A 17764-nucleotide genomic window follows, 5' to 3' on the forward strand; every position below is an offset into this window, starting at 1 on the left:
GCGAGAAAAGAGGGCCAACAAACTTGTCTAAAGTCATGATATTTCTTCACAAAATGGTACTAATAGATAGTTTAAATAACGAATTTTCTAAATATGTGGTCAATTTCAAATTTTTGACAACTAATGATGGTGAATCGATCTATCAAAATGACGATACGGATTTGAGACTATTTTGGAGAAAAAATGAGGAAAGAAATGAATATGAATCAAACATATTTTGATTTTAAAAAATTCAGATGAAGCTCTAGTTTAGAACAATTCTTGTTTAATACGGTGGGAATTGAATAATGATAACTATGATATTGTGAAGTAGATGTAGCGTAGATTTTAATTTATGATATGATAATAATTTTTATGCTTGTGTATTTATGTATTTGTGAAATCCCTTTTATATTATATTTAATATAATTTATATGAAAATTTCTTTTCTATGTATGGATCATTCACTTTACTTCTTCATAGCACATACGGATAGGTGCAGAGATAAGAATTTCGTTAATTCAAATCAAAATTGAATTGGAGTTGATTTGACCAAGTTATGGTCAAATTAAGTGATGTGGTAGGTCTCGCCTGGCCCTACGTGGCGGGGGAGGTCAATAGTTCGCCTTATCTGGTCGGCCCTGGGGTCCATAGTCAGGAAGATCTCACCTGATCCTACGTGGCCAGGAAGGTCAATATCTCGCCCTACCTGGCCAGTCTCGGGGTCCACAATCCCAGCCTCAAGATCTGGGGCCTCCATGGTCTTAGTTGCTTACCTGAGTCATGGGACCCTACACTCGGTCTCCCCGACCAGACAGTTACCACGAGGAGTCTCGACACTACCTTGCCCGGCCAGCAGCGGCCTTTCGTCTGTTTGCCCGGGATAGTGCAACTACAGCCTGGCCCGAGGATACCTCACACTACTGGAGTGTTCCCCGGGCAACTCCTGGTGCAGCTCATTCTGATTAGCTTAATCCTTTCCACTTCGCCTGGCCGGGCATCTTGCCCGGCCATCCCGCCACAACACCTGGCTTGCCAGGTTAGAGGTCACGGTCTTCTTGCCCGGCCAGCTCAGGCCTTTACTGTTCTTGCCCGGGACAACACTGTCTCAACCATTCCCGGTCAACCCCTTTCCTTTATGTCATTTCCCGGGACAACGTTGTCTTAACTAGGCCCAAGCCAGCTCTGCTTCCATATATTGTTTCCCGGGTAATTAGTCCTCAAGCTCATCTCAGTAGGCTCAGATCCGACATATGCCTCGCCCCTTCGCCTGGGCACCCATACTCGACATGTGCATGTTGTTCAGTCTGCCCGAACCGCCCGGCCACTTACTTTGTTCATTTCACCCGGGTAAACCCAGTCCTCACTGGTCCCGGGTACCTTTCCCACTCTGACATCAACCCATGCTCAAGTCTTACTAACACCCGACTGCAATACCGACATCCAAGCGTGTGAACGGCTGCGCAGGGGAAGGCTGCGTCCACGTCCCTATGTCTCATCCTGTCCCTGCGACTACCTTTCTACTTACAGCTAAACGACAAAGGTGACGTGTGACATCTCGCCGCAGAGCAGTCATAGGAGTATCGCCCCTGTCTCCTAGATGCTACCCTATCGGTACAGATGTCAGACACGTCCAGGCTTGGTCCCCCCGGATACCACCATAGTCTGTTCTCCTGCCAAATGGAATGTTCTATTCGAAGGTATATTAACTCGCACACAGGTATTAATGACAGATCTAATCTCTTGCATTCTAACTACTACACTGTTCTTTCCGCTATTACTCTTTTCACCGGAGAACTGACTTGAGCGTCGGAGTGGCCTGCCGGGATCCCCCGGCGCCAGCTAATCCGTTCGTTCATGTTCATCTCGCAGGTACCCCTCCTCCCCGGGCCCGCATCGGTTGAAGTGACATCTTCTTGACCGGTGGGTTGACTGTCGTCGGTTTTTAACCGGAACATTAAGTTTATTGATTTAAATCAGTTTGACTGATTTAAAACGAATCAAGAGGAATTTTATAATAATAAATAAATAAACAAATTGAATCGTTGAACGCAAAGCAAGAGTACTAAATTAAAATTGAATGAGATTCAAACTAAATCCAATAGATAGGTACGGATATAATGATTTTGTTGGTTCAAACTATGAAATTGATTCAGAGTTGATTTGGTCAAGTCATGACCCAATCAAATTTATTTGCTTAAATCGATTCAACTGGTCCATAAATTTTAAAAGGGCGATAGCCCCCTCCCGTCCTCCTGTGGCTATGCCATTGGTCGTGACCCATAGTCTTATAATAAATCCACCCTTGACTATTAGGTCCATCCTTGATTGCTCGGCGATGAGACACTTGCACTTTCAGATTTATTTTGGTGGTTGATAAAAAATCTTTATGAAATCAAATTGAGCATCATTAGAATTAATTGATTTAAAGAGCTAAATACATTTTATAAGGTCAGCTACAAGTTAACGTTGGGAATGCAAGGGCCAACAGGATACAACAGGATATGGGATATTAGATCGTAAAGTATCAAAAACATGATGATGTTCGAGATCATAAAAGAAAGTGAAGAGGAAAAATTGTGCTTTTTGAATCCAAGAGAAGTCCTCCAAAATCCCATTGTTAGCCTCTCCATGCTAAACAAGGACAGAAAATCAGCTGAGCTAAATGAAGTTACCCCAGGAATTCATTGTGCCAAAATATTTTCTTCTGAAAAAATATATCTACTAAAAATGCTAGAAGTATCGGATAATCTTTCGATGCTAGAAATGGTATAAGGAATATAATCCATGAATTTTGATGGATCAATGTGGTAATTTGATAGAAGCATATACTTTTCCCATGCTTATCTTTTGTGAGATGCATGTAAAGCTAGATGATGAGCTGCCAATTAGGCTAGGGAAGGAACATTGAGTCGATGTGCCAAAAAAAAAAACAGATAATGCATTGTCACGCCCCGGGAGATGGCTGACCGAAAATTTCGGCAGCATCTCCCCTGTAACAATTGCAATTCCCTGTATACATATATATAACAAGAAGGCCTACAAGGCCACAAATAAGCCTACACGGCTACAATCCATAAACATAACAAAACTAAATCACAAGTACTAAAACTGAAATAATAACCACAACTATTATTCTATAGCATGCATACCACAAACCGAAACATATATATGAAAATCCATAAGACAGATCAAGTTCTGAAACATATCTATCGATAACATAATAAAACCAAAACCAAAGAGACGACATCATCTCGATAGGGGACTAGCAGCGCAGCTCCAGACTGACATCAACCTGAAAAGAATGTAATCAACGGGATGAGTTCAAAGAACCCAGCGGATATCCAATAGACATGTATAGTAAACTATCCCTAGCAGTAATAGTCATAACAGTACAGTCTCCTGAAAGGATAGTAAGAAATGCAAAACTGGAAGAATGAGAGAGCTGTACATACCAGAATCTCCTACCAAAATGCATCAGGTATCCTGTATGTGCATGTCAAACAAATGCAACAACCAAAATGCAGCAAGCATAAATGCAATCCATGCAGTATGCACATGATGCAATGACATGGTCACCCCTGACGCCAGTCAGCCACCGTCACCACGATGGTGAGGTCGAGTGGGTAGGGCTGTGACAACTGTGCACTCTGCCATCACTGCTCCTGAGTGACCGAGTGGACAGGATGCTGTCGGAGTACACCTATCCTCCTGCCCCAAGTAATATGGGGGAGCAAAGCTCTCATCTCCTCGTGTCACGATGCGAAGGAGGGATCCCTGTATGCTACCACGCTGCGGAACCACTACCCCTGAGCGGCCGAGCGGAGCATGACAGAGCAACTGCACACACCCTCCTGATGTACCACTAACCCATGAGTGGCAGTGTGTGCAGACCATGTAACTGACGACGGACTCAACTACAAAGGAGTCGACGACCGCCAGCATGCAATCATGCAAGGATGGTGCATGACGCTAATGCATACAAGGTATATCTAGTGAATAGACAATGCCCAATAAAGAACGGTATATCACTACTATGATGAATCCATATACACATGCAAGTATCAACATGCTAAGGAACTAAACAGGTATCAGGTAAAAATGGTATATAACATGTATAAGCAAGTAGTGATATACCAAGGCATATATAAAAGCATAAATAGCATTACTACTAGCTATAGCAAAACTATACATGTCAAATAACTTATCTAAAAAGATAAGACAAGATACCCGCCTTTAGAAAATGGTCCGTGTCCGAAAAGAACCTTCGTCTAGAAATCCGGTTCAATATCCTGTAATTAGAACAAATAACTTTTCTAATTACCATGATATATAAATTCTCCTATCTAATAAAATCCTAGCTAATTATTAAAATTATTTAACCACATCCAAGTTAACCTAACCCATAGTTAAACTAATCCAACCATACAACCCTATGATATCCTGCTCCATTATATTAATAAGTCACCTCATAGATTGGATATTGTTCAAAATTCCCAATTACAAACCATCTCAATTCATGATTTGATCCTATTTGAGCAATCTGTTCTCAAGCTAATAGACTATACACGTGAATGCTAGTATTCTTCACAGTGTTTTAAATGGCACAATAAAGACCTACCACATATGGAAGGAACCAAATTATGAATATAGGTGCATCTCATAATTTACTCATTTGAACATATGCAACTTGCACGAAGTTCGTGAAGACTGAGCAATGGCCACAAAATATCCATGTAACACGTAATGCTCCCTTTTATGATAATTATGATATTAATGCATGCAAGCACCTACATCTGAACATTACAAATTCCCCCAAAGCTAACTGATCTTAGTCATTCAAGACAGTGACAGGAACTGACCTCGTAGGTTTGTGCTTTAAAATCCTTGCTCAACCCGATTCCAGGTTCGCTGCCGAAAACCAAACAAAAACCCACCGAACTCTTTGATCTGCCGAATCAAACAACCCTCAGTAATCCGACCGGAAACTCCAACCCAGCAGCAATTTCCCAAAAATGAAAACAGGACCTCACCTCCGTCTCGCTGTTCAACGGCAACTAAGGAAGGAAGCGGCAGAAGGTTCGGCTAGGGCTCAAAGGTGCGGCGGCTGCTCTGTTCAGGCGACCAGCGATGGAGGCGGCGGCCCGAATGCAGCGGCGGTAGGCGGCGAGCAACGCTGCCTCAGAGAAGACGGCGATCAGTTTCTCGACGTGGCTGGGCAGCGGCGATTTCCCTCAGGTTGGGCGGAAGCAACACGAGCAGAGGAGGAGAGGGAAAGGAGAAGGCACAGTGTCGAGCAAGGAGAAGAGGTAAAGCTGTTACCGGCGGAAGAAGTAAAGGAGAAGAAGAAAACCGAAGCGAGGAGGCGGCGTCGGTTTCGACGAAGGAAGGGAAAACGCGTGCGAAATGCCGAAGAGGGGTTATGGATTCCTAATGGGTTTCGGGTTTTAAACCCGTTAATCCATTAACCTTTTTTTTTTAATTACCGTATTTTACAAATATACAAAATAATTATTTTATATTTAATCTAATTCGTGAACATATATTTTTAAGAGTAAGGGTAACAACGCTTGTTTGTGAACCAAACAGCCTAATGGAACGGAGAAAAACAATGTAATGGATTCACATGAATAAAAAACACACGGGTACCACATTAGAACAAAGTGCTAATAAAAATAATATTAACCTCCGACGTTACAAATCTGAAGCAAGCCTCTAAATGATACTAGCGGTAACAGTAGCAGTAGATAGTACAAACCATTCCTTAAGTTTATTCTAAATCTAATGATAACATGTTACACAGCTTAACCAGATGTATCAATTCCTTGGATGATCGAAGCTTAAAGGTTGCTGACATGGCGGTGCCTGCACGAGTCAGCTTAGAATATTAAGTCGCTTAAAACTTACTATAAAGGATAATGGGATTGTTCGACGTACCTGAAAATTAGCCTGCCTAAACGGTTCGTAGGAATAAGCATACACCATGGCAGGGCTGGGCCACTGCATGCAGAATGCATCCTTGACATTCTGGTTGTATCCAGAGGTACAAATCGGGTTCATGGATGGGTTAGACGGATTAAGGCCAAAGCAACTTTGGTTCCTCGGCAAGTGATTAAAAGATGAAATGTTTGCATCGTACTGTAGGAAAGTTGGCTGAATAGTATGGCATGCTTGCAAGCCAAAACTCTGGCCTGGAGTGAGCCCTATAGCATACCTGTTAAAGTTGCAAATTATGTTACAAGTTGCACAAAAATATTGATAGCCTAAATATCAATAAACAGGAGCATCCATACCTTCCATAACTCCGGTCATAGTCTGGATCAGAGCGGTCCTTCTCCCTATCTCGAAAAATGGCAACTCTAGAAGAACCATCTTTGTTGTTGTGAATCCTTTCAATCTCCTCCATCAATAATTCCTGCTCGTCGCCATTTGTTGAAGCAGCAGATGATGCATCCATTTCCAAACTGCTAGAGCTGCTAAAGATGCGAGCTCGTGCTCTATCATATTCCTCTTTGCGCTCCTCCACAGACTTCACTGTACATTTTTTATGTCCAAGCCAAACATTATCACTTGAGGAAGCTTTTGCTGGCCTTGGACGCCGGACAATCTTAAACTGTCCAGATGATTCCTTTTCAGTTTGTTTGACAGGTATTTCAGATAAGCAAACATTTGGAAATTTACTATCAGGTGTCTTCCTGGCAATAACCCTGCTACCTAGGCCACCTGCCACAGAGTTGTCTGTTGCCGTGGTAAGCAGTCCATAATGTTGAGCAACACGGTGAGCAGCACACCTCAGATACGAAGTTGGTAAATGCTGGAATTCAAATTGATGTTGATCAGAATTCTGCATAAACGTCTGGATGTCAAACTCCATACGCAGAACTGAAAAAGAAAACAGAAAAGAGGCCATCAAATACACACTAAAGATAATTTCCTTATTAAAGAAAATGAACGAGAATTCCTTAGTACAAAGTTCATAATATCATTTCTAGGAAAGCTATAGAGCAATTAATTAATATTTCAACTATCTCTCTGATAGGTGATGTGAAATTTCAGGAAAGTAGTGCTAATTTAAACACATGTACTAATACTTTTCCACAATAAAAAGTTAAAAACCAAAAAGCATGAAATGCCAAAAATAGATCAGATGCATTATGTGGAACTTGAAGTTTAGCTTTGCACTGACATCTCCAATCCATGTTGGTTCCAATCAAACAGCTGAACCCAAATGCCAAGCAGACATAGAATCAATAGTAGATATTTGTGGATTTCAAAACCTGACTAAAGAGTAGCATAAAACAATAGTATTTGTTTAGTTCAGGAAGAGGAAATATTTAATTGCATTATATTGAAACACTTACATAATGTTTATAGGACATGTGATAAAACTCTGATATAGATGTATCAATATGGAACTAAATTGACTCCTAGTAACTTTAACATTCTTAACACCCCACCCCACCCTTCAAGATAGAGAATGCATATAATTTCTAAGGTTCGACATGTTAGGCAACACTAGCTCTAGAAATTAGTGATGAAACACGCAGTGGATGCTTCTTTTGACCTCAAATCAGCAAAATATATAGCACGAAGAAAATGGATAAAGAAAGGAAGAAGTGAAATTGAATCAAGATATGAAGAGAGAATCTCTCAATGGTTTTCTCCCTGAAACAGGCATACAACAACAAGCAATAGACTGAAGGAAAAGAAAGCTCCTGGAGGAAAGATGGATAGTACAACTCATCCTTTGGACATAGCAAAATGAGAACAAGATATTTTGTCTATCCAATTCATCAATGGAGATGGATAGCACATTCAACATTTTGTTGGACGTAGCAAAATGAAAATGGGAGGTTTTCACTGTTCAGGTTTTCACTAGAGACGGAAGAAAGGAAAAACAGAAGAAGATCTGAGAATCATGGAGAATAGAGGTTTAAATCTAAGCAAAGAGAAGAGTTGAAGACTACCGTTTCCTAATTTTGGAGAAGCATCAGTAAAAAAAAGTTGCTTACTAGAACAGATTGGAAAAACACACATCCAAGAAAGGAGGGTAAAAGGTAGCTTAAGAAAAATAGAGCTTTGGGGTTGCTGTAGGCTTCCGCAGGAATAGAAGAAATCACTTCTCTTCATCAAATATCTGAAACCATTCTGAAATAGAGTTGAGAAGAGTGTGTGGATCAGGAGCTGCAGACGAAAACATATTGCAGATGGAGGCAGAGAAAGTGAGGATCCCAATGAGAAAGATTCACAACTTGAACAGGAGAGAGCCATGTGAAGAGAGTGTTGCTTGCAATGGAAATACGAAGGAGACACTGCCTTGAATGCTGTTTGCTGCCCAGAGCTCCATTACTATCTAGGTTGTAAGGATTGAAGAAAGAACTTGATCCATACTTGGAGTGGCTTCTCAACGTTTACAGAGGAAGAGACCACCTTGCAGGGAGACAGGCAGAGTATTGCTCTGGAGGCAACGATTTTGCTTACAGGACATGATGAGGGGGATGCTAGAAGGGGCACACAAGGAAGAAGGCTCCTGGACATGCTCATAAAGAAGCTGGAAGCAGAATGTAGACCGATCTTAGTGAATGAACAGATCTTGGTGATTGAACTATGGTGAAGATATGCAGCATAGAATCATTTTCAAATAACAGCTTAAGCTATTAAAATAAGAAGTAATGCAATCAAAATTCATTTGAAATCTGCTTATATCACCAATTAAAAGGATAAACCAAAAGAAGTGGAAGTTAGTTCACACGTGGGAACTGGGTTAATTCCACTCATGTGCCCACCCAAATAAGAAAGGAAGTGTAGTGTGAAAATATAATTGAGCATTCACCCACCCGCAATATATGGAAGTTGCAGTCATAAGATTCAGTGAAATGGAAAACCATTCAGATCAAGATTTGTTCAGAGATCATGCCCACATATACAAAAAAATTAGTAAGGCAATTCAACCTACCTCCAAGTTCAGTTTTCATGTATGATATTCATCCATTCAAATGGAGAAAATAATTATTAGACTACAGACCACTATTAGTGAAAACTGCTTCTAAAAAAATGTTAAACCAAGTACATAGATATCTAATAGCACCAAATGATCCTGTGATGTGCAATTTCTGACACACTATGACATGGAACTCCAAATTATATCAAGTAGATCAACAACTCTCTTGAGCAAATTGGACATAGGCCCAGTTCTCAGTGGTGCCACAATAACAATGAAGAAGTGAACCCAACCAATGCATTAGATGCTAGCCAAAGCAAAGGTATTGACATACAAAAACTCAATACAATCACATAAAATGAACTCATTGCGTATTAAAACTTTAGAAATTACAGCCAACAATAGAAGTAAGCTTGCATGTAAAACCATATATGTAGTAACTATAAAAAAGAAACAAGAATTCTCAACTACACAACTTCTAACAAAGGTAGTGAGGATCGAGGTCCTATTTAGGAACAGAAACAGCTATACATTTGGATGGTAGGATTGAAGCATAGTATTGTAAGATCCTATTACTTAGTCAAAGTATTTTAAAACTATACTTGGATTTATAATTTATCATATATATTTACTGTGGATATTATAGTATTACATTTTAAGCAATATCATTCCAACATGATGGAGCATAAACAAATAACGAAAATAATAACTTCTACAAGATGAATGAATGATACATATACGATGGATGATAATCATAACAATTAAAAAACTTCTTCCAAAAAGAGTTAAAAGGAATGTATGGTTAAGACTCTTGGGATCGAGATCCTATGCAAAAATGCTTAACAAATATAAGATTAGATAATAGGTTCACAAGACCCTAAACTGATTTAGATCCTAGTTTAGGTTAAGATCCTAAAGTACGGATCACAATCTTGACTACCGTAGTTCCAACTACAGAACAAGTAAAAACTAGAGACAAATGATAAACTAAATGCTATAATGAAAATAAAAGTTAAAATAAAGGTTAAATACTCATTGTGCACATAATAACAAAGCATAAAAAATCAAACTAATTATTACAATAGTCAATTGATAAACATAATGGTCTAAAGCATGAGCTCTTGGAGATTCTGGAGTTTAGACTCACTGGTTGATAGATTCAACCTAGTATTATTTTAGACGTGTAGTTTATGTGCTCCATGTACTACAGAGAAAAACAACCACCTTAAGTGGGCGATGTAACAGAAACTAAAACTCGATGAGACTATTGCCATGGCAAAGGTTAAGCTTAGTTGGACCACAAAAATCTTTTCTGTTTTCTTTGTCATCACTCTATGCCTCTAAGAGACCTCAAAATCACCAGTTTGAAAATCCAAAATTCAAACAAGATCAGCTACATAACCACTGGAATTATCAGATGAAACAAATTCATTCATTCCAAGCTAACTTATGAATACTGTGGTCATAAAACTACCTTACAAAGGTTATCATATTTTCCACTTTGAAGCTGGATGTAAAATTCCACGACGTTAGTGAGATAAGATTTAAAAAGAATATTCTCCTGAGATAGATCTTGGTCACCATGGAGCCCAAAACTACAACAATTTCACATAGAAACCTAAAATTAATAACCAACGGACAAAATCCGCAGTCATCCAGAACAAAAGTAACCAGATATGTTAACGCGCCAGGAACGGCGGCGCCAGATCCACAAGACTACAAACCCTAGGCACCGAATCCATAATTCAGAATCCAAGAAAAGATCCAGTACCAGTGAGACGATGGCGAGGATTCTCTAGGGCTTCGACGAGGAAGGAATCCACCTTGTCCCGGAGCCGCTGACTCTCGGTCGTCGCCGCACCGGTCACCGAAGACTCCATCAGCGAACAGCGTGAGGGAGCGGGCGAATGGATAGGAGAACAGATCAAGAGGGATCCGGAGATGGACAAGAGACCGCCTCCGCCGCGTCTCTTCTCGCCTTCGACAACGGGGGGCGAGAAAAGAGCAACGGCGAAGGAACAGGCGAAGGAAGCGAGAGGATAACGCAGCAACGCGACGAGGGAAATAGAACCTCGTTGACTGATCTTCCATCAGAATTCGTTCATTTTGACTCGGCGGGTTGATGGGTCGATTGCGGCCGTTGATCGGTCGCGGAGTGGTTAAACGGGTCGTGGAACGCACGGATCTGGATCCACAGAGGAAGAGTGTGGATGAATTTGGGTTGTTCGATCCTGACCGTTAGGATGTGAGTGGAGGGGATGGATCGAGAGGGATCAAATTTTCTTTTCCAGTTTTTTTTTTAATTATTATTTTAGTCTTCGGCTTTCTCTGTTTAAATCATGACCAAACAAAAATTGATATAAAAGATAAAAAAAACCAAAGGTTATTAAATTATTATTGAGAAAACGTTTCCGAGATAACTAACTAAAATTCATATTAGTTGGTAATTTAATTAAAATTTCTAACTAAAATTCGTTTAACTGATTTTTTTTTTCTTGAAAAATCTATTTCATGCAATTTACTGCCCATTTTTTTTAAAAAAAATATCAATGGATTTAGAAATATTGGTCAAATATATTTTTAGCTATTTTTTCTTCAAAACTTTAATATTAATTTAGATTCATATTAATTTACCCTCGTATACGATGTTAATACTAGTTTATTGATAAATAACAATTTATAATTATTAGTTTTATTAATAATCCATTTTATTTTTCTTGAAAATAATAATTTATGTATATCATCAAAATCCAAAAACATATAATCAACATAAATAAATAAATAATGAATTATTTTATATAAAACATTAGAAATCCTTGTGTAGTAAACAATCAACGTAAAATACTAAGAAAACATCCAAAATTTCACTCTTTTATCCATTGAGTGAACATAGCAATGTCCTCCTGGAACATCATTGAGTTGGTTACTATAAAGCAAACTTATTGAAATACTACCTCTCGGGCATGGGGTTGGAATCTCAGTAAAGCCGAAGCAATATCCTCCTCCTATAGTGGTGAGTTCACAAAATTTCTCGATTTACCTTTTGCTAACAAGAAAATATTATATTTTAAGTCGATCGTGGGAGACCGCTGGGAAATAGTAGATTTCACTTTTTATTGAAGAGAAAATAGGCTCGAACTACATGAGTAATCTACTAAATTGCTAATGTACCAAAAGTTATTGTAGCAATTTTTAGGTTCACTTATTATATTTTCATGTTTGTCAATTATGATATCTACCTTTTGATCTCGTTAAGCTTGTGTGTTTCGTGTTGTCATTTAACTTTTAACTTTGCTCTAATTCAAATGTTCCCTTATACAGTTAGACTTCTCGTATAGTATACGAAATCTAGTTAGACCTCTCGTATAGTAAGAGATATCCATCCCTAACTTTAGATTTATTATTATTATTATTAGTTTAGATATTTAAACTCTTACAAACCCAATTAATTTTAATTTTGCCTATCGAATAAATTCAAAAGCGCTTACAGTATAATGCATCGATGGTCGACTTCCACATGTCATCTATCATAGTAGGGTTGCGCGTGCCCTGAACTAGGTACAAGGTACTTGAATCGTAATCTTTCAACACAAGTCTTTTCCTCCAAATTAAGTGTCCACACATGCCCTAATCAAGAATTGATCCGTGGTGCTCTAAAAACCCGCCTTAATGTATTACTATTGCACAATCTTGAATGTAGTGGTGGTAACCTCTTGAATCCACCACTCCAATCTTGAATCTACAACCATTTATGAGGAGGTAAACCTCTTAGGCATAGTGGAGATTCAAAGATTCTGCTTTATCATAACTAACTTAGTTATATTCCAGGGGCAATGGTAAACTTTTAGGCGTAGTACTAGTGGACGTATGTCATTTCTAATGAAATAATCAAGGGTAGAATCTTATAAGAATCATATACCTCCTGTTTATGTATTTAAATTTAACTTTCTCTATATATGTGAGATCGATTTTAAGGAGCCATTGATATGACGAATTTATTATTTTTTTATTTTTAAATGTAACGGTGGTATGCGCCTCAGCTGTACTTTGAGAACATAACTAGATTTAAACGGAAATATTTATCCTACGCTGTCTTGGCCTTTTTCTCATTATACAAAATAGTCACTGTCTTTGTCTCTTAGTAAAAAAAAAAAAAAAAAAAAAAAAAATGTCAAACATATAAGTGTAAGTTCTTAGTAATTATTTTGAGATAAACATATCTTTGCTGTTTTACTGTTAGTATAAAAAGAATGATTATGAATTAGGTTGAATTTAAATGTTTCCTTTGGCCAAATGTTTACGTAGGGTTCTACGTCCAGAACAAATTAACCATGATACTTCTTGTAAACTTGTAATTTGACCTTGACTCCACTTTATAATCAAATTGATAAAATAAGTTAGTTTTTACTAGTTAAAATGCATTTCTAATTATTTTGGATAATTGAATCAGTGAACTACTGAGTCACTGGACCGCTAACGTTCTTGGATTCATCGATGAGCGAATAGGTCATTCATCTCAAGACTTAGTCGAATTGTAGATTATTAAAAAAATCCGTCTCCGGGATATAACTGAGTTGGTTATGATGTAGCAGACTTGTAGAAAAGGAAAGGGTAAATTCTGACGAAGTTAAACGCTCCTGCATTGTGATCAGGATTTTTCACAAGGTCGAATTGCAGAAGTAGATTATAAAAAAACCCAAATATTATAGTTCAATTTTCATAATTACGCCCAAGCTGGTCCCAGGCGGTCTGCTTCGGTTTTCGTATATGAATTTTAATATTTAAACCAAAGCCGTAAAATCAGATGGCCCGGTGGATCACGTACGCTCTCCCACAGCTTTTGCTTGGGAACCAAGCTCTCGGGCCGGGCCAAGGCGTCCTAGCCTACCGGATCCTTCCCCACCCGCACCATCCGAACCAACATATACCGGAATCACACCCACAATGACACCAGCCCGTAAAAAACCCTTGCGGCTATCCAATTGGTTCCCACGTAAAAAATTCCAACCCCTTAACGAAGGTAGACATGTGAGTCGATTTCGGCGTCCGCTTCGTTTGAAGTCAAATTTCATCGATTCAAGTGTTCAAGCGAGATTAAATTACAATTCCAGTTTCGTCCTTCTGCGTTCAGGCTTTGCTTCGTTCTCCTCCTTTCCTCGCTTACCTTCAATAAAGCTTTCTTCTCCGGGAGCGCCACGCTCTCTCTCTCTCTCTCTCTCTCTCCCTCTTCCTTCTCGCCTCGCGCAATGGCCATGGCGAGCGGCGAGGTCGCCGCGTGCCTACTCCTAGCACTTCTGCTCGTCCTGTTGCCCTCCGCCCGCGCCTTCTACCTCCCCGGCGTCGCTCCCCGCGATTTCCATAAGGTGATCCGTTTTGTGCTCTGATCCCTTTGTTGATCTGGGCGGGGATCTGGATTTTTCTCCGATTTCACGAGATCCGGGTTTGTTTTGTGTTTGCGCATCTTATATTTCGCTAGATCTGAGCTTCCAGTCTTTTGATCTTGTCGCTTCTGCTGGTAGAAATGTTCGCTTGGTGTCACTGTTGATGAATCTTCACGTAGGATCTGATCTATGGGCCCCTAATCCCGAGCTGTCATCTAACTGAGCGCTATTTCGATTAAATCTAAACCTAGAAGCCGGTTCAGTCTTAAGATGTTAAATTTTTCTTGCTCGTTAATTACAAGTTGTCATTGGCTCGATTTATTCTTTATTACTTGAGTGCACCGGATTTGTCTTTGAACTGATTTGCATTCTGTAGCATTGTTGCATTTCCAACAGAGATGACTGGTATTAGCTTCACGGTGAGATGTTAAAACAAAGATTTACAAGATGTTTTTTTCCTGCTTTTCAGAGGAGGTTCTAATCGATTCATATATGTTGGTAGACTCAACTTTGTATTCATTGCTCGTTTATTTTTCCCTCTATATGTGTAGGAATTAAATTAGATTGAAATAAAATTATCAGGCTAAGTAGTCATTGATTTAGGTGGTGGTTAGTAGTTGATTATCTTCTTACTTAGAATTAGGAGGCGTTGATTTATTATCCCTGAAATGTTGAAAGAATATGATTAATGTGAACATATCGCCATTTCTTCATAGTAGAAGATGAAATTTTATTTTACCCCTAGTTTTCCTTTTCATTTTGTCACTCAAAGTTTAGAATATTACATTTTATCCCTATAGTTTGCAAAATAGTAACAAGATGCCCTCAAGTTCTTGTTACTTTTCAAAATGCTCTAAGCTTTTAGTTTTGTCAAAATATCCTCAAGTTTTGGCTACTTCTTGAAATGCTCTTCAATATTTTAATAAAAAAAGGCAGTCTAGTGCACGAAGCTCCCATTAATGTGGGATCCCGGGGAAAGATTTATTGTACGTAGCCTTACCCTGCTTTGCAAGAGGCTATTTCCAAACTCTTCAATATTTTAATATTTTTCAAAATACCTCAAGTTTTATAATGTTATTTCAAATACACCTTTTGTTATCTCTTAATGAAGAGTTTGAGAATTGGGGTCATTTGCCACACACGATCGTTTTGGTGGAATTTCATAAAGGGTGAAAAGAAATCAGAATTGTGGGTTGAGTTTTAACTATGGGCATTTGCAAATTTCTAATTTCATCCAGTAGAGGTTGCTCACTCATCTTCTTTCTTGTGAAATCATCCACTTCTTTAGCAATGACTGCTAGCTCATCTTCTTCCTCGCCACTCTTTTACCTATAGTTGTTTATTTATTATTGAAAATTATATTAACTCAAAATTTGTCAAATACATGAGATCCTAACCCCTTTTTATAAAAATAATAATGACTTATTATTCATAAGAGACTGTTCTGATAAAAAACCTGAAAATTCTAACATACTTATCTAAAAAATTAAATAGACATTTATAGAAACTAGCTATGTAACCATATCCCATAATTTATGGAATATTGTTAGCCTATACATGATTACAAAATCATGATTTCTGCACTCACCAATAGTTGCTTTCACCAATAGCTGCTTACACTTTCACCAAAACTGACTCATATTCTTCCTCATGAAATCAGCTGCTCCTTCATGATTGCTCATAAGCCCTTATTACCACATCTTCTTCCCATCACAACACCAAAACCCTTAAATCTTGCATAAAGGTGTGAACAAGTTCACAATGACGAAGATAGTGAGGAGCGAATGATGGGAGTTAAAAAGATGCAATGGTGGGGTTTGTAAGAGATCGTGAAAGATTGAGCAATTTTACGAGGAAGGAGATGATTGAGTGTAGCTTTTGGTGAAGGAGCAATCCTTTTTATGTGGAGGAAGATGAGTGAGTAGTCATTGGTGAAAAAGAGTGGACAGTTTCATGAGAAAGAAGATAAGCAAGCAACTATTGGTGTAAACCCTTTCATAAGAAGATGAGTGTGCAACCTCTAATGATAGAACAAGAAATTTACAAATGTGCTCCTAGTTAAAAACTAAACTTGTGGCTCCAATTTTTTACCCCCATAAAATCCACTCTAAGTGTTCACATGTGACACATAACCTCAATCCTTTACTTCTCTATTAAAAGATAACGTATAGTGGAATTTTGAAATAAGATTAAAAGTCTTGGCTATTTTGGCAATATTACATGCTTATTGAAAATTAGTTAAAACTTGGGGGGCATTTGATAATATTGAAAACTTGGGGCATTTTGAAAAGTAGCCAAAGCTTAAGGAGCATTTTGTTTGTATTTTGCAAACTATAAGGGGTTAAAATGTAAGGGCAAAATGAAAAGTAGGTAAACTATGGAGGATAAGGGAAAAATGAAATTTCCTCTTTTTTGAGGGCAAAATGAAAAGTAGGTAAACTATGGAGGATAAGGGAAAAATGAAATTTCCTCATGAAAAGTAGGTAAACTATGGAGGATAAGGGAAAAATGAAATTTCCTCTTGGCAGAATAGTTATAGGATATTTTCTGAAATAAGGGTTTGATGACTCACATTTAGAAGAAGTGTGCACGCAGTCAAAGTCTATATTTTTATTTTAAACTTTTATGTTTGGCTTGTTTTTAAGGGGAGCTTTGGTGCAATAGTAAAGTTGTTGTCGTGTGACCTTGTGGTCACAGTTTGAGCCACGGAAACTGTAGGGAATCCTATGCGACAAACAATAAAATTCGTAGCGGAAATAGGATCCCAACGAGCGATCCATGCAAAAGAAAACTCGTACAAAGTTCGATTTATCTATCTAATAAATCTATACCTTTGAAGCGTGGCCCTTGCTTATCTCGCTCGTTCTCGGTTCGCTGGATCTCTTGCACGTTCAAGCGTCTGTGCCTCTATGCGTATCCACACGAACACAATCTTAAGCTTCGGAGAAGAATCACCTTTATGGTGCTAGCCACACAAGAAGATTAGGCCAAAATAAAGAGGAGGAAGAAAAGGGGTATTTGACCAAGAAGGAGAAGAGAGCATAAAAATGCCTTGTTCTTCTTGAAAAGTGCAAGAAAAAACCTTTTATATTCATCTCATGAATATGAAAGGTTTTTGCCTTTTTAGCTTCCCCATATTAAAGTCATTTAAAACCCAAATAGAGCACATGTTTCTTATGTTGGCTCTTCATCTTCTCTTCATCCAATGAAGAGAAAACCCTTGGTCTTCCTTTATTATTAATTCATTAAACATTTTAATGAATTAATATTTCATTCAAAGTCTAACTCAAATTAGACTCAATCCCATAATTCAATTGGATTCACTTGAGTCTAACTTAATTAATCCAATTCAGATCATATTTTAGTTAAATTAAAATCAAACAACATCCGAAGCATCGTGTTCTTTATGTGTGACCCAATAGGTTTTCGTAACGTTGGTAATGTGTCTAAACCGCTTTAAACA

At 38.4% G+C, this 17764-nt stretch overlaps 1 protein-coding gene and 1 long non-coding RNA gene across 2 annotated transcripts; both read right to left on the bottom strand.

Moving 5' to 3' along the window:
- Positions 1 to 3062: 3062 nt before the first annotated feature.
- LOC141835353 (uncharacterized) lies at positions 3063 to 4926 on the bottom strand. The gene is made up of 2 exons (XR_012602377.1): positions 4842 to 4926; positions 3063 to 4271 (listed from the first exon to the last, which is right to left on the bottom strand). It is a non-coding gene; the product is annotated as an uncharacterized LOC141835353 (long non-coding RNA).
- A 706-nt stretch (positions 4927 to 5632) lies between these two features.
- On the bottom strand, positions 5633 to 10979 carry LOC141835258 (uncharacterized). Its single transcript, XM_074722693.1, has 4 exons — positions 10692 to 10979; positions 6273 to 6861; positions 5917 to 6193; positions 5633 to 5844 (listed from the first exon to the last, which is right to left on the bottom strand). The coding sequence occupies exons 1-4, from the start codon at positions 10798 to 10800 to the stop codon at positions 5797 to 5799; spliced, it is 1023 nt and encodes a 340-aa protein (XP_074578794.1). The 5' UTR covers positions 10801 to 10979; the 3' UTR covers positions 5633 to 5796.
- Positions 10980 to 17764: the final 6785 nt, after the last annotated feature.

The sequence above is a fragment of the Curcuma longa genome, chromosome 9, assembly GCF_044706935.1.
Source record: "Curcuma longa cultivar G26 ecotype Majalengka, Jawa Barat chromosome 9, ITB_CL_G26_1.1, whole genome shotgun sequence".
NCBI lineage: Eukaryota > Viridiplantae > Streptophyta > Magnoliopsida > Zingiberales > Zingiberaceae > Curcuma > Curcuma longa.